The 26,636-nt window shown below is 36.8% G+C and overlaps 1 protein-coding gene across 1 annotated transcript in view; it reads right to left on the minus strand.

Moving 5' to 3' along the window:
* LOC129723260 (dynein axonemal heavy chain 10) overlaps positions 1 to 26,636 on the minus strand; it is a 254,555-nt gene that overhangs the window by 186,631 nt on the left and 41,288 nt on the right. The window contains exons 19-27 of the mRNA XM_055677373.1: positions 16,244 to 16,351; positions 15,872 to 15,960; positions 12,476 to 12,559; positions 10,034 to 10,147; positions 4,424 to 4,974; positions 4,003 to 4,164; positions 3,756 to 3,861; positions 3,279 to 3,361; positions 2,804 to 3,095 (exon numbers count right to left, since the gene is read on the minus strand). Of these exons, the coding sequence (XP_055533348.1) occupies positions 2,804 to 3,095; positions 3,279 to 3,361; positions 3,756 to 3,861; positions 4,003 to 4,164; positions 4,424 to 4,974; positions 10,034 to 10,147; positions 12,476 to 12,559; positions 15,872 to 15,960; positions 16,244 to 16,351 (1,589 nt within the window). The remainder of the gene's footprint in view (positions 1 to 2,803; positions 3,096 to 3,278; positions 3,362 to 3,755; positions 3,862 to 4,002; positions 4,165 to 4,423; positions 4,975 to 10,033; positions 10,148 to 12,475; positions 12,560 to 15,871; positions 15,961 to 16,243; positions 16,352 to 26,636) is intronic.

Consider the following 26,636-nt stretch of genomic DNA (forward strand, 5'->3'; position numbering starts at 1 on the left):
TAGTGAACTAAAGATTAAAAAAATGTTTTTATGTACATAAACGACCTGACAAATAAAATAATTTTACAATAAAAAAAAAAAAAAAGTCAGCTGGTGTGAAGTGCAGTGGAGGTTGATTCAAGTCAGGTTCCACGTTACCATCAACTTTTTGGTTCTTGCATTGTAAACGGATTGAAAAAACTTGGCCAATAAATTAGCCATTTCATTGAGATAATTCACCGTTGTTCTATCCTAAGAATCCGTAGTAGGAGCGCGGTTGCACGATCTCTGTGACCGCTTGAATTTCCAGAAAACCAAAGGATTTTGCTTGAGGTTTGACTGCGTTCTCTCAATTGGTAGCTGATCAACTGGTAGCTGGTTGCAAGCAGCGAGTTGTAGGCTGACTAACAACGAAGAGCTCTTCGACTGCTTTCGGATTTAGAGTTGAAATATTGATTGCGAGCCTTGCGAAACTTATTGCGTAGAGTACTAAGTTCAACGTTCCACCAAGGCTTCCACTCAGTGCCGTTGAGGGGAGATCGGCGAAGAAAGACATGGTCGCGAAAGATTTCATCAACGCTTTCGTAGAAGCTGTTAGTGATGATATTCACTGAATCACCGTTTATAAGCCGATTCCAATCCACAGTGTTGAGAAGGTCGTTCAAGAAGATAAGGTTGCAGTTCTTGAAGTCCAATACAGCATCGATGCTGCCATTTGCACTCATATATGAATTGACATGACTCAAGCCATTGCATTGTAAGTATTCTTAGTCTCAGCAGGGAGCGCTGTAGGGACTCTCTGATTAACTGCATTAGGGTCGGCTTTCCTAAGGGAAATTTCGCGAGTTCCAAGAAAATGCTTGTCAGGTTTTTATCTCCAGCTGTCTACCTCTCCCTTCCTTATCTCTAGCTAACCTTTACAACATTTCCTCTGCTCCGGGGCACAGTTTCTTCCTTCAGCAACTGTCCATTTACATAAACATGCAACGAAATCAGAGTACAGAGAGATTTAACTGCTATGAGTGTACCACCTCCTCTGGTTTGATGACTTGAAGCGGTATTTCTGTAACATCGGAAGAGAACGCTATCCTGGATATCCGGCCAAAGCCAGGCTTCTATCAAAACCACGGCATTGTAGTCACAGCTCGAGAGACATACGAAAGGATCGTGCATTTTGGTGCGTGAGCCTCTTACATTCTGGTTGTACACAGTGAAACCCGAAAAAAGTCTCGTCTCGCAGACCGATGTTCGTCTGATGGACATTGATTGATGCTGATAGCGGAAGGCATGTCAGAAATACTGGCATAATGGATTTTTGCTGGACTGGAATTTTTGATGCCCCGTACTTTGAACCAGGACTGGGACGACTAATGAACGCTGGCTGGAATGGCTTGAATGCGGAGGTGAGGTCGGAAACTTCCATGATGCTGATGTCGTTGCGTCTCGGTAATGATGGAATGTTGTTTACTAAGTTTCCTCTGTTGCTGGAGCTTGTGTAATCCCAATGTTCGTTGCAGTTACACCAAAAGAGGCGGTTGGAACAGAAGTGACATGAGCAACAGATGCAGATGCACTACCAGTAGCAGTGTTGCCGTTGGGAACTGTTACAGGAGTGACAGGGAATTGGAGGCTGTGAGAAGTAAGTTGGTGTAGTTGAGCTCTCTAAATACGATATCTTGCGGCTAAGTGTCAGGTATCAGGGGAATAGTTCTATATTCCTACGGCCAACGTCGGCCGGTTCATTTGGGGGCTTCGGCTAGTCGCAACGACGCTTAGCGAGATGGTCCTGATTTGGTATTCGCAGAGAGGTAGTTGCGGTCCTCGTGGCTCTGTGATTCCCGATCAGGTCGAGGATCTTCTCGAGCTGGAAATTTTCTCACCTCAGCACTGGGGCACTGTGTATCTTTGTACTTATCCTACCATGCAAAATGTGCCAAAAACAATGACCAAAACGAAATCTCTCAACTAATCTAGTTGATCGAAACCGCTCTTAGCCCGCAGGGGTAGTGTGTGATGTTATTGCTGTAGTGAGGCAGCTGCGTTAATTTTATCGGCAAGTTTGGCTACATGTTGATTGTTTCATCCTTCAGCTCCAAAATACTGCGTAATTGATTGCCGGGGACACTTCCAAGGGATGAAATAACAATTTGTTGAATTGAGCTTACTTCATTTAAAATATTTTTCGACCAGTTAGTCTGCGAAATTTCGTATCAACAAATTAGCAATGATAGATTCTGAAGATTGGTAATTTGCACATAAAATGAAATTTTTCCTATTTGATATGGAGAAACACGATTTTTATCAAACATTATCGATAGCTGCATCTAGCATTATAGATGGAAAGATAATTGCGAGGAAGCTTGATAACGGTTAGTGATACATTTCTTTCTGCAATACCGCCCTCCTTTTATTTACCAGTTTGAGCTCTAGGGCAAAACCTGTGTTGATCAGTGTTATTCTTTTTTAAGCTGTTATTGGATCAAAGGTGAAATCTGCTAGAAACATATGACTTAATGCCATTTAAAAAAAAATGTTGTAATGAAAAATATATGATAAATATGTGGGGGAAGCGTACCAGCTATGGCATGAACCAGATAAGGCCTATGGAGTTCAATTGGGGTAGTGCCATAATTGGCTATATTGCACCTATGCGATGTAACCATAACTGGTACACTTGTCATAACTGGCTCACCTGCCCTAGGAGCAAATCTAAGAAAGTCAAGGCAAAAATAATGTTCTTGATCGTGAACGTAGATTTTGGAAGTGATAAATGCCAGATTAACAGTCTTGGTTTGTACCACATACTCAAAAAATGGGCACTTACCTGCATATGGTCAATCAACTCAATCATTTGCTGTCGGGTTCGGTCGGAGAGAATTTTACCCAGCGTATTCCGCCACTCGACGGCGTGATCGATTATGCTCTTGATTAACGGCTGCAAGTTAATCCGAATCGATTTGATATCGTGGTAGGACCGATGTCGCTCCAAGTCGTTTACAATCTGGGTGTAGAAGATGAACTTCTCATCCAATCGGGCAAGGGGCAGGTTTTGCGCGAGATACTTCTCGCAAACGCTCATCTTTTCGTACATCCAGAGATTTTTGTACTTCTGCCACCTACGGTGGAAATAATGGTACTTTATTAGGACACGATTTTGAAAAAGTATTATCTTTCATCATGCTCCCGGAGCAGTGCAGTACAAGAGAAAAAAAAATTATCGATTGATAGACAAAACCACACATACTTGAAGCCGACAAGCGAAAGGACGAACGACACTCAAAAAAAAGATGAAATATTACCATTTTAAATACGTCAGAACATCGGCCACTAAATTCTGAATAGTTTCCTGCAAGTTTATAACAAGATCGCAAACTTTCGGAATCTGTAATGCGATGGAAAGAAAGAGACGGGTAAACAAATTTATCAAAGTCAAATAAAATATCGATAAACTGTACAAAACTGCAGTGTGCTCGGTGATGGTTGCAACTATTAAGTCATAACTTGGTCGTTGCCTGCTGTCGAAACTCTGCTGGTGGTGACGCCATACCGGGTGCGGAGATGAACGATGGTTCTCAACTTTTCCGGGAGTTTCGCCTCCCCGAACGCCATCGTTCCATTGTGATGTATGGGTTTGCCGTTTGGAGTATATATTTTGCGATATACATATACTTTGTAAGGGGCGAAGTTATTCAAAATCGCACACTAAATAGTTTGGCACAGTTTTCGACATTTGCATCCGGTTTTTTTGGGGTAAACCCGAATGAATGCAAGCCTACCTGAACGACGTCCTCGAAAAATGTGAAGGTAAACGTTTCGTCTTTACTCGCATCATTTTGGCAGGGCAGGCAAGTCTCAGCCATCCAGCGGCGGAACGATTTCAGTCTGCGAATGACATAACATTATTAATGATTATAATAAAAAAAAAAGAAAAAAATAATAACAAAACGAATGCATCAGTTCTAACAACTACAAAACAATTGCTGAGTTTGTTAATTTCATAAAAAACACAAAGCCTCAACCTACCTTTTCAGAAAGTCGGTAATCGAGCTGATGGCAATGGAGTAAACTTCTGCTGCTGTCGGTTTCATCACAATCTCCGGTACCGCAAGGATGGCATCTACCTCAAACAGGGGTTGTTCCTGCTGCAGGGACTGCATAAACTTCTCCAGGTTGACGGTTACAAATCTGTCGTTCCAAGGATGAAATATTTCCGCGTCAACAGAGGCCAAATATTCTGTTAAGCGAAGCCGCGCAACAGTGCTGCTGGGTGGCGGAACGGGTGAACTCCGGTTGTGATATGCACGCGTTTCCGAGAGCTCAACAAGTTATTCCGACTCAAATCTGCGGATAGCGGAAGCGTGAGAGTCCACCCGAACAGCCGACAGCTGGAGTAATAAATAAAGCAGAAACAGTTTCTTTGGAAACTTGTTCTAAACCAACCCACCTTGTGAAACAGGCAAAAATCTGCTTTTCCCAGTAGTTGTAGTAGTACCGCATCTCATAGCAATCGCCGGTGTACGTTCCAAGCACTAAACTTTCCAACTTTATTAAAATAGGACCAATGGAGTCATAAAGTTTTGTCAGTTTGGTTGTTTTGGCGCTCCGCTCTAACTCCAGAGCAGCAAAATACTCTCGGCAAGGTTTAATTTTGTCATCTCGTGGCATCTCCAAGATGGAAACTCTTTTCGGTTTCTTCGGCTTAATAGCGGTCCGTACTGCACCGTCATCAGGCTCGCTGGGATCGTCTTCCGCTTTTTCAGCACCAGCGACAGCGTGACGCGAGTGGTGGTGATGGTGATGGGTTGGATGATCCTTTGATCGACTTGAGGTTTTAAGAACCATTTCAGCCAAGCCCGGGCGCTTTTCCCTGCCGATTTTATCGACTGCCTCATCGAACTCAAACATCGCAAACGATTCCACTTTATGGATTCGTGATTTCATGTCACTGCTTATGTGGCTAATTTGGACCACTATCGATGCTAAAGTTTTCATGAACTTTGAGTACACCCCGGAGACAGCGGCGAAGGTAATGCAAAAAAGAGAAACAGTGATACTATTAAACAGAGTTGACCACAGACAATATAATCTTATTGATAAATTGAAGCTATTGTTCCTAACTGTATACTTAACAGTTCTGCGAACAACAATTTTTTTGAAATTTGGAATTTCCTCATCACGGACAAATATTTTCTATCAATGTAAACGTTTCATTGACTAGTCAGCTAGAAAAATAAATAATAAACAACCCTGCATCGACATACTTACCATAACTATTCACTCTGTACTCTTTACTCTTTACTCTTTACTCTTTACTCTTTACTCTTTACTCTTTACTCTTTACTCTTTACTCTTTACTCTTTACTCTTTACTCTTTACTCTTTACTCTTTACTCTTTACTCTTTACTCTTTACTCTTTACTCTTTACTCTTTACTCTTTACTCTTTACTCTTTACTCTTTACTCTTTACTCTTTACTCTTTACTCTTTACTCTTTACTCTTTACTCTTTACTCTTTACTCTTTACTCTTTACTCTTTACTCTTTACTCTTTACTCTTAACTCTTAACTCTTAACTCTTTACTCTTAACTCTTTACTCTTTACTCTTTACTCTTTACTCTTTACTCTTTACTCTTTACTCTTTACTCTTTACTCTTTACTCTTTACTCTTTACTCTTTACTCTTTACTCTTTACTCTTTACTCTTTACTCTTTACTCTTTACTCTTTACTCTTTACTCTTTACTCTTTACTCTTTACTCTTTACTCTTTACTCTTTACTCTTTACTCTTTACTCTTTACTCTTTACTCTTTACTCTTTACTCTTTACTCTTTACTCTTTACTCTTTACTCTTTACTCTTTACTCTTTACTCTTTACTCTTTACTCTTTACTCTTTACTCTTTACTCTTTACTCTTTACTCTTTACTCTTTACTCTTTACTCTTTACTCTTTACTCTTTACTCTTTACTCTTTACTCTTTACTCTTTACTCTTTACTCTTTACTCTTTACTCTTTACTCTTTACTCTTTACTCTTTACTCTTTACTCTTTACTCTTTACTCTTTACTCTTTACTCTTTACTCTTTACTCTTTACTCTTTACTCTTTACACTCTACTCTTTACTCTTTACTCTTTACTCTTTACTCTTTACTCTTTACTCTTTACTTTTTACTCTTTACTTTTTACTCTTTACTCTTTACTCTTTACTCTTTACTCTTTACTCTTTACTCTTTACTCTTTACTCTTTACTCTTTACTCTTTACTCTTTACTCTTTACTCTTTACTCTTTACTCTTTACTCTTTACTCTTTACTCTTTACTCTTTACTCTTTACTCTTTACTCTTTACTCTTTACTCTTTACTCTTTACTCTTTACCTTTACTCTTTACTCTTTACTCTTTACTCTTTACTCTTTACTCTTAACTCTTAACTCTTAACTCTAAACTTTTTACTCTTTACTCTTTACTCTTTACTCTTTACTCTTTACTCTTTACTCTTTACTCTTTACTCTTTACTCTTTACTCTTTACTCTTTACTCTTTACTCTTTACTCTTTACTCTTTACTCTTTACTCTTTACTCTTTACTCTTTACTCTTCACTCTTTACTCTTTACTCTTTACTCTTTATTCTTTACTCTTTACTCTTCACTCTTTACTCTTTACTTTTCAATCTTTACTCTTTACTCTTTACTCTTCAAACTTTAAATTTAAGACTTTAGACTTAAGACTAAAGATTTTGGATTTTAGACTTTAGGCTTTAGACCTTGGACTATAGACTTTAGTCTTTAGACTTGTTACTTTATACTTTAGACTTGAAACTTGAGACTTTAGACTTTAGACTTAAGACTTCAGACTTTAGACTTTAGACTTTAGACTTTAGACTTTAGACTTTAGACTTTAGACTTTAGACTTTAGACTTTAGACTTTAGACTTTAGACTTTAGACTTTAGACTTTATACTTTAGTCTTTAGACTTTAGACTTAAGAGTTAAGACTTTAAACTTTAGACTTTATACTTAAGATTTTAGACTTTAGACTTTAGACGTTAGACTTTAGACTTTAGACTTCAGACTTCAGACTTTAGACTTTTGACTTTAGATTTTAGACTTTAGACTTTAGACTTAGACTTAAGACTTCAGACTTTAGACTTCAGACTTTAGACTTTAGACTTTAGACTTTAGACTTTAGACTTAAGACTTTAGACTTAAGACTTCAGACTTTAGACTTTAGACTTCAGACTTTTGACTTTAGACTTTAGACTTTAGACTTTAGACTTTAGACTTTAGACTTTAGACTCTAGACTTTAGTCTTCAGGCTTTATGATTCAGGCTTTATGTTTTAGGTTTTAGACTAAGAACTTTCAACTTTAGAGTTTGGACTTTAAACTTTAGACTTTTGATTTTAGACTTAAGACTTCAAACTTTAAACATGGGACTTTGAACTTTGGAATTTAGACTTTAAACTTTATACTTCAAACATTGGAATTTTAGAATTTTGACTTTTAATTTTTTCTTTTACTTTTCCGAGCCTTTACTCTTCCATTCTTTTGCTTTTCTACACTTGTATTTTTTTTTTTATTCTGTTACATTAACTCTCACCTTTTCTTCCGCTTAACAATTTTGCTTGTTTTTTTTCACTTTTACGCTTTTTCCTTTTATACTTTTACACTTTTCAAATTTTTAACTTTTTAACTTTTTAAATTTTTCACTTATTTATATCTTTATTTTTTAACTCACCAACTTCTTTTACTTTTTTGGTTTTTTTACTTTTTCTATTTCATTCTTATTTTTTACTTTTATTGCCTTCCTTTTACTCTGAAATACTTTCAATTTTTTTTTATTTTTACCTATTTACTTTTTCAATGATTTTACTTATTTGCTTCTTAACTTTTTTGCTTTTAACTTCTCAACATGTTAACCGTTACCTTTTTTATGTTTTTTTTTTCACTTTTTTACTTTTTACTGTTAACTTTTCTTTTGTTTTTAATTCCTAACTTTTCCTCTTTATCATTTTTTCACTTTCTTGCCAATTTTCAATCAATTTTACTCTATTTTTTTTATTTCTTTTACATTTCACATTTATTTACCATTTTCACCATCTAAGTTCTTCACTTCTTTTACTTCTTTGTATATTTTTCACGATATTTCTCTTTTATTTATAAATTCATAACTTTGTAACAATTTTACTATTTTGCCTCCCAACTTTATAACTTTTTATGTTTTTGCTCATATGCTTTCTTTTACTTGTTAACTTTTTTTACTTATTGACTCTTTCATTGTAACATTTTTTTCTTTTTTCACATCTTTACCTATTTACCTCTTCACCTTTAATTTGTTTACATTTTCACATTTACTTGTCTAATTATTCACTTTGCCACTTTTTACCTATTTCACTTTACATTTTTAAGTATTTGATGTTTTACTTATTATATTTTACTTTTTGCTGTTTTAATCTTTTTACTACTTTTTACTATTTTACTTCTGAGCATTTTTACTTCTTTACTTTTTTACTTCTTCTTTACCTTTTCCTCTTTTACCTTTTACTCTCTAATTATTTACTTTTTCAGTTTTACACTCTTTTCTTCTTTTACTTAAGCTTTTTTACTATTTCACTTTCTACTATTTTACTCGCTAACTTTTCTACTTTCTAACTTTTTCACTGTTTGTTTTTCCTTTTCTATACTTTTCTACGATTTTCCTTTTTCATTATTTACTCTTTTGCTTTTCAACCCTTCACCTGTTTGATTTTAATTTTTTTTTACATTTTTACATATTTAATTGTTAACCTATATACTCTTTTATTTTTCACCTTTTTACTGTTTTGATTGTTACTTGTTTACTTATTACTCGTTTACCATTTTATAATGTTCCTTTTCCATTTATTTTTCTTCTATCAATTAACTTTTTCACTTATTTACTTATTCATTTCCTTACATTTTTGCTCTTTCACATTTCTACTTTTTTAGTTTTTCACTGTTTTACTTATTAAATTTATATTTTACTTTTTACATTTTACTCTTTACCTTATACTTTCTACATTTTGCTTCTACTTTTTGATTTTTTCTTTTTACTTTTTACTTTTTACTTTTTACTTTTTACTATTTACTTTTTACTTCTCACTTTTTGCTTTTTCCTTTTTACTTTTTACTTTTTACTTATTGCTTATTACTTATTACTTATTACTTATTACTTTTTACTTTTTACTTTTTACTTTTACTTTTTACTTTTTACTTTTTACTTTTTACTTTTTACTTTTAACTCTTAACTTTTTACTTTTTACTTTTTACTTTTTACTTTTTACTTTGTACTTTTTACTTATTATGTTTTACTCTTTACTTTTTACTTTTTACTTTTTACTTTTTACTTTTTACTTTTTACTTTTTACTTTTTACTTTTTACTTTTTACTTTTTACTTTTTACTTTTTACTTTTTACTTTTTACTTTTTACTTTTTACTTTTTACTTTTTACTTTTTACTTTTTACTTTTTACTTTTTACTTTTTACTTTTTACTTTTTACTTTTTACTTTTTACTTTTTACTTTTTACTTTTTACTTTTTACTTTCTACTTTTTACTTTTTACTTTTTACTTTTTACTTTTTACTTTTTACTTTTTACTTTTTACTTTTTACTTTTTACTTTTTACTTTTTACTTTTTACTTTTTACCTCTATTTCGTAAGTTTTTACTTTTTACTTTCGATTTTTAGCTTTGGACATTTGTTTTGACTTTTATTCTTTGATTTCTGTTTTTGATTACATATTTATATTTTACTTTATTCGCTTCACGTTTTAATCTTTTCTTCTATCCGTTTCCCATTCTCATCAATACGGTACGTTAATCTGCTCGATACTTCAAACATTATTGGTAACTAGAGTCTGTTTTCATCATGCTTAAACAATTTAATATTATTTTATCCGCAACCAATTTCTTTGTTGCAATTTTAGTAGCAGACTTGCTTCCCGCATCATTTGTTACTCTTAAATCCCCCCATAAAAAGCGTCTTAAGAGTCATCTTATGATCAGCCCATTAAAAAGCCCGTATGTTCCGTGTCCAGGTTCTTACCTGTTGGCATCGTTCGCAGTAAGCTTGTATGTTGAACGACTGCCAGGTGAATCGGCCTAATCCGGCTTGAATAATGGTCTCAACTTCGTACAGGTGACCGCGCAGAAAATGAATCTGTCAGAAAAAGAAAACAAAACATTTAGCATGACATATTACACTACGCTGTCTTGAGTGCTGCCAACAGATCCTCGAGCATTAGCCAAAGCGAAAACGTTTGCAGTCTCGCAAGATGGATAGGAAACCATTCTAAAATAATTGACTATCAACTAGGTTTCGTTTGGAATTCAAAATAAAATAAAATAAGAACTGCTGATCTGCGCGATTTCTGTTACTTCAGCGACCCCAAGCTGGGAGGCACTTGACAAAAAATAGAAAAAGGATTATGATAATCTCGGCTAATGTGGCTGCTTTGGGCGGAGCGCTTGATACCGACTTTAGTTGCCTGGAGCACGATGACTTCGCACCGTAACCATTGACGTTGTTAGCGAAAGAGCACGAAGCCATCTTTTCCATCATTACTTATCATTTTCGATGAATATTTATGATTGTTCCGAGGATAAATTAAAACCACCGTTCCGGCTCTGCAGTGTGTCTGGCTCCATCCGTCTCATGTAGTGGTATGGGTGACAGTCATTCTTGGACCGGGAAGCCGGGATCGAATATGATGAAAGCGATTTTTCGTGTGACTTCCCCGCCAAAATCCTCCGGAATTGATTTTTCTAAGTGGATAGTCAATCGGGCAAACTCATTACCAAACTCAAGCAATAGGGAGTGAGCTGCAAAGCGAGTTTCCCTTCGCGCTCGTGGCAGTGACAGTATCTGTTGCCACAGCTTGTACCCGTTAGGCTGAGGTTAATTATTTATGAAGAAGCGGAAAATTTCCACAGCAGAGTTCATTATGGAAATCTATCTTTAGGTTCGGGAAGATTGATAGACGACACTGGCAGCCGCCAGAGCGGTGGTAGACTGAGAGTTGGAAGGGGTCTAGAGTTCAACTTTGGAACTCATTACGCATAATGTGCCGGCAATGAAAAGATGATGGTTTTTCGCTGATGGGAATGTGATGGAAAGGCTCGGCATTGTATAATGTAGATAATTCTGAAATTTGTAATCGCCAGGAGTTCTTTTGACACTCGACGATTTTAGTGTATCGATTTTGGGAGAAATTTATGTCTGTGTGTTTTTGTGCGTTTTGTGCGTTTCTGTTCACGCCAGAAAAGGCCCCTGATTGATTGTAAAGAAAATCAATTTCATGCGAAAGGTTATGAGTTTAGATTAAATCTTAACTATTATGAGCAGCATTTCATTTGCATATAAGAGTAAAAAATTACAGCTCTGGTAATTTTTCCCACGAGTAATTCAACTGTGAGAACAACGTGGAGTCTAGTAGAAAACAGGTAATTCCATATTAAAAATATCTACTGATATCCGCTATTCATCGCAGAGTAATGCGGGAAAAAGTTCACATTGGCATTTTTGAAATATACAAACAAAGCTATCCGATAGCACTGTATAATTTTGATACTTCAAAATGATCACACAAGTAAACACAGATGACTTTATTCAAGTGGAGCTAAGCTGTTTGTATGTACCTATTTACATTGTTTGAGGATTATAAAAGCTATTAGAGAAACACAGCAGCTCGGAAATATTTATCTTGGATTAAAAACTTTTGGGTACTGGTGGCTTGTGGGATTAATTTGTTCTGCTGAAATACTTTTAGTGGTTTTGTAGTAATCAATCCAGCTGGAAAATTCATAGTCAGTTATGAGCACGCACTGAAATTCTGCAACTTGAAGAAAAATGTGTTTCTTGCCTTTTTTACCTCTAGGAAAAAACTTACTGGAAGTGATCAAAATTTGATTGAGCTTTATATTTTTGAGAAGAATAACAATTTGATAATGAAAAAACAGATTTCAATGAGAAAAATTCACAAAAGGCAATCAGTTCAAAATCCAGATATTTTTTTTCTTCAAAGTTTTTATAGCGTAAAAAAAGCATTTAGGGATGATTTCTATTGAAAGAGCTTGTACAGACCTCGTTCGATTTTGGCACGTTTTGTTTTTGGCACGGTTCAATTTTGGCAACATAAAAACTTTGGACGTGTTGCCACCAGCAACCATCCAAACGTTGAATTGAATTTTCGCTTCAGTCCGGTAGGCATCATATAAAAATTTAATTTGGACGTGTTACCAAAATCGAACAAGGCCTGTATATAAATTTTAACTCAAATCCAAATTGGATATGACTTCTGAAGAGAGCTGATGAAAGTTCGCATTTGAGTATTTATTTATGAAAAATTAAACTTCCAGAATGTAATCAAAAGACCAAAAGTTTCAAGTAACATATGCTAACCAAACCGAGCTTTATGATGCTATGTAAAATTTTCAAGACAGAATTGTGCAAACACTATCCTTCATTACTCAACTAATCAAAACTTACCTCCGGAGCGGAAAGTTGCAGTACCAAATCGTTATAATCGTTCACCATTTTGGTGACATGCTCGACGTCCGTGAACAGTTGATCCTGGAAGAGTTTAAGACAAAAACAGTGAGCGAAGATTAGTTTGATGTATGAAATAGCTGGTCTGGTTGATGAATTTACGGCAGAATATTATTTGTCTTGGCGTTTCAGTTGATTAGTACCCCTGAAGGTGCGATTCATTTAATCTGGGCTAAGGGCTAACATTCACCAGCTATGGATTATACATTCGAATTGATGTTCTCGAATGCTTATTCATCCATCAAATTCCCTTGGGTACTGTTGATCTATTTTTGATGTTTTCGAAGTATTATTTTATACTTGACTCACTGATACCCGGGCTTGCATTACTGTGCTCGTATCACTAATAATACTTTTCTGCGCTTTTCAACGAAAGTGAAAAAGCTAAAATCATTCGACTAGCACTTCCATTAATCCATATTGCCTATTATTACCATTGCTTTCACAGTGAAAGAACTTTGTTACAATGTAATCGCCACGGACCACAAATTGATAAAATCAGTATAAATAATCTCAACACAGTTTCAAAACTCTATTTTTGGCTATTTTAAACTAGTCGCAAGAGTTATCTGTAACTGGAAGAAAACTAGACTGTTCTACGAAATTTGAAGTACTTATAACGAGTGATAATTCAAATTTTCAAATTTGTTGGGACTCTTTTCAGCGTTGTGAAGCGAGCGAGAAGCAAAACTTTTCTCCTCTTTTTGCTTAAAAACGAGACATATGCTACGTTTCTCAAGTCTTTTGCACACACGCGTTCGAGATACTCTTTTTTATTCATGCTTTTCCTTGAGTAGCACGCAAGCACGCACCGACACGCAAAAACTCTTTTGTATTGCTACTCAGCGACTGTAAAAGAGTATGCACATCCATCAGAGAGAAATGAGAGTATGCAGTGGCATAGTCAAAAAGTCCTTCTGGCAGGAAGAGAAAATAACCTGAATCAATAACTATCATGTAGCAGAACGATTTAGCAAAACATTAGTTTGGTGTGCAAATATTACTAGCTTTCAATACGGGCTGAACCAGCTGTCTGTTTTTGCCATGCATAACCCATCCACTAGCCATAAGAGCAAGCAAAAATTACCTTGCCACAAAAAACCCACAGGCATAGTGACGAACGAATGGATAGCAAAAGTGAAACGAAAAGAGCCAAAGAACTGGTTCACTGATCTTCTGAATCTTCTGAACAGATGCAAACGATTTGCTCGCGAACTGATTAGAAGAGTTAGTTTTTCAAAGGAGCGAAACCTTTCGATCGCTCTCAGAAGAACTAGTTCTTCCAATCGGAAGAACATTCTTTCACAGAACTGATTCTTCTAGTCACCTCGCGAGTAGATTGCCTAGATTCAGAATACCAGTGAACCTTTTGTCCTTTCACTTTTGTTATCCATTTGTTTGCCTCTATGCCTGTGTGTCAACTGTAGCAAGTTAATTTTCGCTTGCTCTTGCGGTTGGTGGATGGATTACTATGCATAACAGAAGCAGACAGCCGCACAGTGGGTTCAAACTGAAAAAAAGACGGACAAAAGTCTTTTTCGACGATATTCGTTGAATAAGTTACAAAGAGGGTATACAGTCAAAAAAAAAACCAACAATATCTAATGGCAAGATATCAAGTTTAGGTCTTCGGTAAAGCTGTGGAACTATAAAATTTATGTATTTTTCTCGGGGACATTAAGTGTCTATATAGTAAGACCCTTGAGATATGGGTAAATTTTCGTCTACACCCCCTTAAAATCAGCGATTCATGCGTACATAGTTGTTGATAACATAAAGATACTCAACTTTCTTTAAGACTTCAATATCGTATATCGAATAGTTTGCTTCAAAAATGAGTTTTACCCCCAATGTTCCTTATTTTTCAATAATTATATCAAAATAAATGCCACTTTCTGGCAGCCAAAATTAGCATTATTTATTAGTCGCTGTATACACTAGAAGTGTATGAAAAATCATGGCAGGGTATGACCGGGTATTATGGTTTTCCCAAACCTTTTCGATCGGATACTAACTCGACCAGATGTTGGCAGCAACCTCTCAGAATTTAATGAAACTGGGCAAGTGTGAATGCTTTCCTAAACAAAACAACGTTGCACCCTTTTTGTTCAAATTTAATTAGACTTACATTCGAAAAAATTTAAAAATTTTAAGCCTTTTTCATAATTCGATATAGGGTATCGAACGTTTTCGTCATTGGTTTTCTTCGGCAGTTATTCTGCAGCAATCTCAGAAATCCTCAGAAATTCGATTGGTATATTCAAAACTAATTTTTGAAGCAAACTATTCGATATACAATACTGAAGTCTCAGAAAAAGTTGTGTATCTTGATGATCACAACTTTGCAGCATATGTCAACTCGATTGAATGCGATTCAAACTCAAGAAACATACGAAAAAGATTTTAAGGGGTTGTAGACAAAAATATGCCTATATCTCAATGGTCTTACAACATTGAAACTTAGTGTCTTCGAGAAAAATTCATTTCTAGTTTTCTAGTTCTACAACTTCGTCGAAGATCTGAACTTGATATCTTGCAACTAGAGTTTGTTGCTTGCGTTTTGACTGTACACCCGCTATATAATATTTCTAACAAATATTTTAAAATATTTGAAATTGCATATTAAAAAACTTCTCCTAAGACTAAAACATCGAAAGTTATTTTTGTCCGTATTTTTTCAGTTTGGTCTAACTATGAGCCGATGGCAGCTGTCCACTTCCACTATCTTCAACGATTCCGCTTACCGTGCAACGCGCGTGCTGTTCAAGGCTCAGGGAACTGTCATTCTTGGGCAGGAATTGTACACTGAAAATGGCTTGCTACTCCTAGGCACCATTTTGACGGTTCTTTGTGCTTTTTGAACTGATTCTGGTCAATCGCGGGCAATACACGGGCGATCAAATATGCTATGCTATATGCTACGCGATTTTTTAAGAGTTTATTTTCTGGTATTTCGAATAATCAAGTCAACTGAAAAAGTGTATAATTTGACTTTAAGTTCGCCGTTTTGCATGCATTCAATCATTGCAAGCTATCCAAACTTGTGCAACACTCAAAACCGTAGCCAACCCTAACGGCGCAGTCCGCTGCTTCGTTAAGACATTAAGCTAATAGCGGGGGCAAAACCTTAGCATCACAGTGCGATATAACTGTCGATCCCAGATCTTACTCGGCATCGACAGTGACTGATAGAAGAATACGACCAAGCATCCTTGCGGTGGATTGGCAGTAGGTACCACTGTTCCACCCGTCACTGTTGTTCGTACCTGGCATTGGCCACGCGGCACGGTTGGCTAACCACGGAGGTGCAAAACGTTGTCGAAATGGATTGCTTACCTTTCGCATAATGGCAGTCCTAATGGCCGAACCCAGGGAGAATCCCATGTTCTCGAACTGCTGACCTTCGCTGATGGCATCGAATATGTCTGGAGTCGAATGAGTTTGCACCGGAGCCGCAGTATTCCAATGAAAAAGTGAAAAGCATGGAAAAGAGAAAAAACACATTTCAGTAACAGCCCAGCCATTCAAGGGGGTTATTGGAAATGATAATCAGTCTCTTTGAAGGATTCAGCACGAGCTCCAGTGCGGAGGACGACGAGGGAGAAAGTTGCAAAGTCAGTGTTTTCAAGTACAGCGGACGGAGATTTCAAGCTGGAGAACAACTCTGTTCACTGTCATGGAACCGATTGCGCTGGAAGGGGTTCTTACCGTAGGAAAAATTTACGGCGAACTTTAGCTTGTATTCGATGAGCACCGAATCGCCGATCACTTCGCGCCAAGTGGGGACTTTTTTCTGCGAAACTGCTGACACCAACACTGTAAACGAGAGGAAGAGAAAAAAAGTAAGAAAAAAAATTGTTAATGTATGAACGGGAGATGGGTCAGACAGAGGGTTAAAGTAAAATCTTAATACCGAAGTAAAGCAACATCATGCGTGGTAGTTTATTTTCTACCCAATAGGAGACCAAAAATGTTGTATTAAAAACGTGATATATGAGTTAATCACCAAGTTATATAAGTTCAAGAGAATTCTCGTGATTGAAATATGGCAGTTTCACGCGGAACGCGTTATTTGATGCTTCCAATTTTTAACCAAATTTAACAATTTGAAAATAATAACAATTACGAGAAAATGTAAATATGAAAAGTTAGTCGGAAGTTAAGTGTATATACTTTTATTGATTAAAAAAATTGTTTGGAAGATTTCATACTAAGGGCTGAGAGAAATAAATAAAACAACAATGACCGATCTCCGCTTTAAACCAAAATTTATATAATCTTATGGTAAATAAATACACAAAACCGTGAGCTCGTTAAATTACGTTTGTGTTACCTATTTTTATTGAAACAAATTGGAAAGAATCTTTACTACATTGTCGTATCGTATGTTTGGCATCCAAGGAAAATTGATATTAGAAATGTAACTTCTGTGGATTTGTTCGATGGCACTTGTTTATCCTATGACCTCTTAATTCTTTTGTTTACACTACTGTGAAAACAAACGATAGAAATTTTACCCAGTTTGAATATTGCAGCCATAGCCTGACTGTTATTTTTATTGACAACTATCAGATTATGGTGACGTTGCAACCCGTCGCTTTCAATTGTAAAACATTTGTTTTTTTTTTTGTCGAGCACTTTACTGCCGTTCCAATCATAGTAGTCCCATGTTCTACACAAACCTTCTGCACGCTGGGACAACTATGCTTGGGACGGCAGTTTATGAGTCAAATGAAAACTACTCAAATGCTCTTACTTTGATTTGACAGCTACAATATCTACAATATCGCACGCTTAGCCTTGGGGCTAATAGCGGTCTCGATCAACTAGATTAGTTGAGAGAATTCGTTGTCGATGTTGTTTTTGGCACATTTTGTATGTGTAGGATAAGTACAACGATACACCGTGCCCCAGTGCTGAGTCGAGAAAATTTCCAGCTCGAAAAGATCCTCGACTCGATCGGGAATCGAACCCGATATCACAACCGTCTGGGAGAGCTAGCCGACCGACATCGCTAACCACAGAGCCACGGGGACCACAGACAGCTGAAGGGCTTGAAAAAGAAAAAAATGATTTTCAATTGAAAGCGGAGATTTCCAGCGTCACTATCACCTGACGACTGTCAATTGAACAATGGCAATCAGCGATAACGGAGGCAGGGGACAGTCATGAGTTTCATTTGAAATGACGCCATGACAACAGATGGGAAAGAAACGCGTACTCAAATCTGTTTTTTTCTTCACCTATCATTTTTTAATCTGTTTGACAGCGAGAAGGTTTATCGTGATTCGATGACAGTAGCCGAAATTACTCAAATGAAACTGAAACTGTTCAAATCGAAATGACAGCGCGAAATATTCAGTTTCATTGTTATGTTTCGATAATGTAGAGTCCTGACAACAGCACTCCGAAAAGGTTCGCATAACCTAATATAGGCAGATTTATGTCACTCAATCTCGTCATTTCGATAACCTAGAGATTTGTCGTCTTCCCAAAAGTTGTTCTAGAGATCAAGGGTTTGTGGTCGGCGAACAGCATGGTTTGAAATTCAGTCGCAACGCGGCGCTAGTTTTTTATTACTCCACATGCGCTAGTGTATATGCATTATTGAATATTTTACTCCTAATTTATCTCATAAATCTGACTACATAGTACGTAACCGTTTTTAGCATTTTTGTTTAAAAGGTCAAGGGCTTTTTTTAAGTACACAATTTGTCGTGAAATTCAGCAGTTATGTGGCGCTAGTGTCCATATAGTTTTGAATATTTTAAGCCAACCACTTAAAATGCTGTGGATTCCAGCAAATATGAGGGCAAGGGCTTTTGTTGGTATACCATTGGACATGAATATGGATATGGATCTCCCTGCTGGTCTCGAGGTACGATGTTGGCTTAACAAGCCAGTTGTCGTATGTTTGAGTCCCGGGTCGGGAGAAAGACTGTTGGGGGTCAGAAGGATCGTAGTGCTAGCCCCGCAATTGTCCTGTACACTAAAACAGTTGGCTGCGAAGTCTGTGTATAAAAAACAGAAGGTCAAGTTCCGAATCGAAATGTAGCACCAAGGCTTTGCTTTGCTTTTTACGATTGGATATAGAATTAAACTTCTACATGGCGCTACATGAAGTTTTGAATATTTTAAACTCTCGTTTACCATCGGATTCTCCTAGCAAAACTGGACCGTCTAGGCGTGACAACGAATGTCACTAAATGAATAGAATCGTATTGGACTAATCGACAACTGAGCGTCAAACTAGGAACTTCCGAGTCAGCGCCGTTCAGCAATTACTCCGGTGTCCCTCAAGGAAGCAACCTGGGGCCATTACTATTCTCATTATTCTTCAACGACGTCTGTCATGCTGTTCCTCAAGGTTGCAGGTTAGTCTACGCCGATGACTTCAAAATTTATTGGCTGGTGAAGACACGTCTAGTGTCCCAAAGCTGCAGATCATCGATATCTTCGCAGACTGGTGTGAGCGAAACTTTCTGACCATAGAAAAAGAATACCTGTTAACTGGGACTATAGCATTGGAACTGAGGCGTTGGAAAGAGCTAAGGTCGTGAAGGATCTAGGTGTCTTGTTGGATTCCGAGATGAGCTTTCGAGAACACTACGCGTACATTATCAGTAAAGCCAGCAGAAATTTGGGATTTATTTTCCGATTAGCCTCTGAATTCCGTGATCCCTATTGTTTACGCTAACTGTAGAGGAGAACCTTACAAGACGCACCAGTTGGGTAAGATGGCCCATGCTATTAATTCCCCAAAATACTTACACATGTGGCTTTTTATTACAAGATTCTTCGCTTTTCTCATAAAAACGTAGCTTCTCTACAGTTCTCATATAAAAAAGTGTGCCATAATGAATAAAATACTCGAAAAACTGTGCAATTGGCTGTGGCTCTGTCCAACATGTAATTATTCATGAATTTTATTCAGGCTTTCATGATTAACTGACTTGTGAATAATACAAAATACTATGGTACCCCTAACCTTTACACTTTAGGATTTTATAATACTATGAGTATTTCAAATTATTTCACTAACTTTCGTCAACTTTTACCAGGCAGAATGAACTATGAAGAGCTTGCAGAAGATAGCTTTACAACTTAGAGCATGTTCCATGTTCGCGTGCTGATTTCTGCTAGTGGCATATTAGCCTACTGCTTTGGAGCATTCTGACCTTTGTTGTGGTGCGTTTTGGTCACGGGCTTGTTTGGCGGCAATGATAATTTTTACCAAAAAAGAAACTTTGTCATAAACATACAATAAATAAATCCTACAATCATCCTACACGTTCAATGTCGCTTTGAAATGATTTGAAGCGCTCTAAAACCCCTAAAATACTGGTGCGTTTTGTACAATCCTCCCCTACTTTAATTTAGTGCGATCCATACTTGAAACAGCAGCTATGGTCTGGACGCCTTTTCACAACGTCTGGATCAGCAGAATCGAGAGAATTCAAGCGAAGTTCGTAAGGACCATCTTTCTGGTCAAGGTCCTCTCAGGAGATGTAAGTGCACCATGGATTATTGCTCAGATTAATTTAAACATTATTACTCGACCACTGAGACAGCGAAGCTTCCTGCGACTCCAACAACATCGGACTGACTATGCGCAGCACGAACCCATAAGACATATGTGTTTAATTCATTTTATCATTTGTTTGTGCTAGAGTGTTTCATGATCGTGTAACAAATTTTACCTTCTACCCATTCTTAGTTCGTAAATGTTCATGTAGACAAATATTTCCGATGAATGTAAACAAATAATAATAATAGTAAATAATAATTCAATCATTTGAAAAAGTTTTGGTCTTCATAGGAGTTGCTTAGAAGGTCACAGGTTTTTGGTTGGCTTACATAAAGTATTCTCTTTCTACTGTAGCTCATGTATTCTGCGGTTTTCAACGAAATTAATCGGGAGGTCAGGGACTTTTAATTTATTGATAATTTGGTGGGGAATAAGATTAACTACTCTTAGCGTCACATAAGTTTCGAGTGTTATAAACTAAATTTATTTCGAGAATCCAACTGCTTAGGAGCCATCCACATTCCAAGTCGCCATTTTAAAGAACCTTTTCCTCCTCCCCGTCTTACTCCGTGGACAACCATGAACATAGAGAAAAACACCTCCCCTCTCTTGCTATCCACGTGGAGGTTTTTTTTACAAAAATAAATATTTACACATTAATTTAGTGATAAGGCATAAACATGTAAACAAATAATAATAATAATTTCATTTTTCTCTTGACAGAAATCACAGGAAGGTTGTGTGCAAAGCCACGACCGCAAGGTTGAAGTAGAATACCTTAACAAGAAAGATAACCCGGCTGCTTGCGTGTCAGTCATTTTGAAATTGGATTTGTTTCGTATATAAACATCACACTGCTGTGCATTTGAAGCAGCATCAAACCTCAGTTGCAATTTAATAATTACCATTCATTATGCTTTTCCAAATACATTCAGTAGCCTTGAAAAAGGCCGATTGCTACAACCGCAACTTTCATTCAAATATTGCATTAATGCTTCATGGCCAGATATACCCACTGCAACTGATGCGCTAACCGTAACCATGCCACAGTTGTGGCCGCTATACGCTGCCATTGGTATCCGCTGTCCCTCCATCAGCTGGCCCAACCATATAACGACCAATCAGAGGTCAAATTTTTCGTATTGACAAGGCTTGACTATTTTCAATAGTACAATAGTTTGAATAATAAAATTACAATTATCTTCATTAAGAAGGGAAAGAATCTTGGAAGACTTTTCAATCTATTGCTGCAGGAACTAAGGAAACCCATCGAATACTAACCGATTTATTAGCATTTGAAATTGGACATATTTTTCACTTTTCTCGGTTTGAGATTTTCATTTCACATCCCTATGTAGCCGAACTTCCTGAGAGAAGTTTTCTACTTCAAAAAAATAAAACTTTTGAAAGGCATTTGAGCCCAAAGCCCAGAAAGATATCAGAGCAATAGAATTCACATATCATTTAAAAATGGTAGTCGATTGTCATTTCGGAAATTGTCATACATATTATCAAACGCATTTCGCAACTTTGCCTCAAGAATAATTTCAAATTTTACTAGAGCCACTCTGAAGCATTTATGAAAAATTTAAATGTATGATTTCAAGTTTTGCTGAGAATAACCAAAAGCGTTCAAGAAAACAAAACAATTCAATTCAACTAAGCGCTCTTAAAGCTAGAAAATCCTGGAGCAAAATAATCAAAAACGAAATAACTGGAAGCAAACAAAAAAAACAGCAAAAAAACCACAACAGAAATAAGTACCAAATTGAAAAAAACAACATTCGAAGCAGCAAAAAAAAATCGAAAGGCTTGGAAGAAAAAAAAATTAAACCCGAATTAAGCTCAAAATGGTTGCGAAACTTCCCGGAAGGCAAAATAAACCCAACAATGGAAATGATTGTTTTAAACGTTTTGATTTGACAGAGAAGGTCGAAATTAAATATTATTGATACTTAAACAAAAAAAGCGGGGAAGGAATAGGAGAAAATGTAAACTCATCCTGAAATATATGAAAAAATTCTCTGAAAAAAAAGAAAGCATACCAGGCATTTCGAATTAACTGAAAATGCTTGAGAACGCTCCTGGAATCCAGGAAAAGAGAAAAGGATCTTAAATTTGGTTCAAATTAATTACGTAATACTAGCGTGAGGAGCAAGCCAAAATGCCTAAAGAGCAAAGCAAAAATCAGTTCCAAACTTAGCTAAAAATGACTCTAAAACCAGAATAACTGTAGAACTTTTCTGATAGATTTCCATTTTCTTTTTTGGAAAAATATGTGAACATTGTCGTGGTAATGACATGTCCCTCCATCCCGCGGACCTTCTACCTCCCTCTCCTGGCCTAAGTTGGTCAGGTGGAATGAGGTCGGCCCCTTTGAAATTTGCAATATTCAGCAACTCAGCGATTAAAAATTATCAGAAAAAATAAGGCTTTTTTCGCTAAATCGATTGGACAGAGCTCTTTTGACCACATATACTGCCTTTTCATGCATAGTTGCCCATGTACTACACAAACCTTAGGCGGCATCCATAAATTACGTAACGCTCATAGGAGGGAGGGGGATATCCTTGAGCGTTACGATTTGTTACACAGGGGAGGGGGTGAGGTGAGTTAAACGTTACGTAACGAAAAATCTCTGGAGATTGTCCAGAAACGAGCATTTTTATCCAGGAAATTCTTCTGCAGCGTTACGCAATTTCTATTGGGAGGTAGGTGGTTGCGTTACGTTTCGTTTCATAGTGGGGGTGGGGGTTCAAAAATCGGGTTTTTTGCGTTAAGTAATTTATGGGTGTCGCCTCTCGTATGCTGGGACAGTTATGCTTGAAACGGCAGAATAGATGCAATCAAGTTCTTCCGAACCTTTAGAAAACCTGAATTTCTCTGCAAAAAAACAATCGGGTAGAAATGCGAAAATTTTCGACTGGTTCTGGCCAAAGATCACCGAAGATAGGTTAAGATTGGAATGCGAAGAATGGCAGGCACACTAGTGCCACGGAGTGGTTGCATTACTCACTAAAATTTGCCAACAACCAGAAAACCTTGTTCTTCAGAACAACTTTGGTGAAGACCGCGATTTTCTTGGGAGCCTCAATCGCCAAAAAAGGCCATAAAAGGCCAAAATACTGCCGAACATGCTTACTAGCGATGCATAGCGGTAAAGTTCTGCACTGAACTGTGTATAAACCAGTAGCGCTTGAGCTTCCAAACAATTTTGGTGAAGATTGAAACTTTCTAGAAAATCGAAGTCATGAGGTAAGTTAAAAATCAAATAAAGACGAATTTATTGCTCGCTAGCAGACCACGCAAACTTCGCCTGGCCCATTTTTTCTCTTTATTAATTTGATTTTGAGGTTAAAAAGAGTAGAAATGGGTTTCAAATTGTTATAGGAACATTTGTACTCAAAAATTCTCACATTCCAAGTTTGGTTCCAGTTTTTCTGACTGGTTCTTAAGTTATGTTATTTGTGTTCCATTTGCCTCGCGTTCCTACCCTCAAAAACCTCCACATGCCAAATTTGGATCCATTTGCTTGATTAGCTCTCGAGTCATGAAGAAATTTGTTTTTCATTTGTTTGGGACCCCTTCCTGCCATGAGAGGAAGGGATATCAAACCACCGCCGAAATACTTTTTGCTTCAAAAAACTTCTACAAACTAAATTCGGTTCCATTTACTTGATTAGTTCTTGAACCCTGCAGAAATTTGTTTTTCTTCAGTACCATGAAATCACGAAGACATGTCTTGTCCTGTAAAAAAAATTAATGTCATATTTGGTTCCAGTTGCTTGATTAGATCTAGAGTTATGCAGACATTTCGTTTCATTTGTATTGGACCCCTTTCTCCCAGAGGAGGGAGGGGTGTCGAACCATTATTAAAAACCTCCACATGCTAAATTTGGTTCAATTCGCTCAATTAGTTCTTGTGCTTTGCAGAAATTTGCATTTCATTTGAATGAGAGCGCTCCATTCCAGAGGAGTGAGGGGTATTAAACTATCATGAAAACATGTCTTACTCTGGAAAAGCTCTTCATGTCAAATTTGGTTCCATTTGCTTGATTAGTTCTCGAGTTATGCAAAAATTTGTGTTTCATTTGTATGGAACACTCTCTTCCAGAAGAGGGAGCAGAGTCAAACCACCATAGAAATACTTTTTGCTTCCACGAACAACCGTTTGCTAAATTTAGTTCCATTTGCTTGGTTAGTTCTTGTGTCATGCAGAAATTTATGTTTCTTTTATATGGAAGCCATACCTTAATGAGAGAGGAAGGGTCTCAAACCAGAATCCGCTGAACCGTTCTTGAGTTGAATCGGGACACACGGACAGCGAATTATTATGTTTTTATAGTAGAAGACTAGTGCCACATACCGGCAGAACTCTGCACTAAGCTCTTCAACAAACAAAAGCCCTTGACCTTCTGAACAACTTTGCTGAAGATCCCAACTTTTTTGGAGGTCAGTTGCGAGATAAATTGAAGTGAAAATGCAAAGCATTGTGTCCACACCAGTGTTTTATAATGGCAAAATTCTACAATAAGCTGTCAATCAACCAATAACCCCAAAAACTTCTGCTCAACTTTGCTGCAGACCAAAAGTTTCTAGAAAATCAAAAGCGTGGGATTAACCAAAATTAAAATAACGACGAATTTATTGCTCCCTAGGGCCACATAGTGGCTGAGCTCTACACTAAGCTGCCCATCAACCTAATGCCATTTACCTTCTGAACAAGTTTGTTAAAGACCGCAACTATCTAGAAATTCTAAATCCGGAGATAAGCAAAGATCAAAATACGAAGCGTCACGTAACGGTGAAATTCCGTACCCCTTGTCCTTGACCCCTATGATCAAGACTGTTGAAAACCGCAACTTTCTAGGTCTGCCTATTCCCAATACTACTATACTTTTTCGGAGGTACCGCTATTCAAGCTGTATGTTTCAATACTCAGAGAAATGTTTCCAAACTTACGACGAATAGTGTACAAGTTACAAGAACAAATTTACGCGAATAATGGGCCAATCACATGCGAGGATGCCTAGCACAAACGTCATGAACAAACATCAATCATTTACTGTGATATTCTCTATAACAGTCTCAAAAAAAATAAAATAAAGAAGATCCTACCATCCCAACGAGTCAGTTAATATCTGCTTCCATGAACTTTGATGTCTAGAAGGTAAAGGTTTTTTGAAAAGTTTGAAACAGCTCTTTTTCTTGAACAATTTGGTAACCTGCTGTTGAAACTATCTTTTATAACTGATGTCTTGAAAGAAAACATGTTGGTCTTGAAAGAAACCATGCTGGACAACGTAAGTATTGTAGGATTTGATTTTTGAGGAAATAAAATTAACTCTGATTTAGACGAATTCTTAGTGCATATTCAAAAAAAACGATACGCTTGTGCCGTGTCAAATAAATGTTGTTTGAACAACAACAAAAAAGAACACTACAGACTGAATATCACTTAGGGCAAATGAAATTCTTTCGTGTATTGTTGAATATGTTTCTAAAAAAAGATTACAAGGGAAGGCTGAGAATGAAAATACGTAAGACACTGAAAAAACGGATTGATTTTGTTTGCGAAATATGTAGCAATTGTAATTAAAATCCCTCCAATTACAGTGTTTCGTCCAACGTCACCATTTCATACAACCCCAAGGCTGTATACCTTGTAGTCAGGGCTGTCATTCGCGCACTCATTGCGCTCAGTGGGTTAATTTTACGTCAAGGCACAACGAGAACGGTACCTACACATTTTGACAACCAACAGGCACAAAGAGAAAGAGCGAAAACGAAATGACTATGAAAGATATCACCAAGTTAGAAATATTTCAAGAGAGGAAGAACGGAACAAAACTTTGTGTTGGTTTTTGTGACACATTGCGTGAGAACAAAGAGCTTCAGGTTGAGAAGTTTGCGTTGCGTTGCGGGTGGAAAAATTATCAGAAAAAAGGAACCAAGAAAGGACCATATACCTTTTTGAGAATTCATTTAAACACGATTCTCAACGGCGTGGACGTGTTTCTTAGGACATATTACGCACGTCCAGACATGTTTCTGTACCGGTATTCATATACAATCGCTACATGTATTCACTACTGATACCGTTCATTAGGGTGGTAATGACTTGTATGGAAAAAAATGTCCTTCGTCGTATCTAGAAGTTCATTCAGTCGAAAAGGGAAACTTTAACCGATCGATTTTTTCATTTTTTGTATTGGATAACACTTCTACATCTGAACGCAATTCGAAAAGTCGATTTCTATTGCCACCCTACTGTTCATGTACGAGACATATTGCGACTATCCCCGGGAAGAAACCATTTTTAGTTTTGAAGCAAAACCCATTGAGCAGCACTGAAAATTAGCTTCTAAATTATTTCAGTAGGAGTCAAATGAAGTACAAAAACCAAAAAAAAAATTAATACTTTAATCGTTCGTTTGTCTAATCCGATAATCATTGCCCCAAGCAACACACAAAGTAAGACACAATGTGTGGTGTCGCACATTTTGTCAAATGCACAAAAAGTACTCAGTCGCTTTTTTCGGTGCGAAAGAAATACAATAGAGCGAATGGAGA

This window comes from Wyeomyia smithii, chromosome 1 (genome assembly GCF_029784165.1).
Source record: "Wyeomyia smithii strain HCP4-BCI-WySm-NY-G18 chromosome 1, ASM2978416v1, whole genome shotgun sequence".
Classification (NCBI taxonomy): Eukaryota; Metazoa; Arthropoda; class Insecta; order Diptera; family Culicidae; genus Wyeomyia; species Wyeomyia smithii.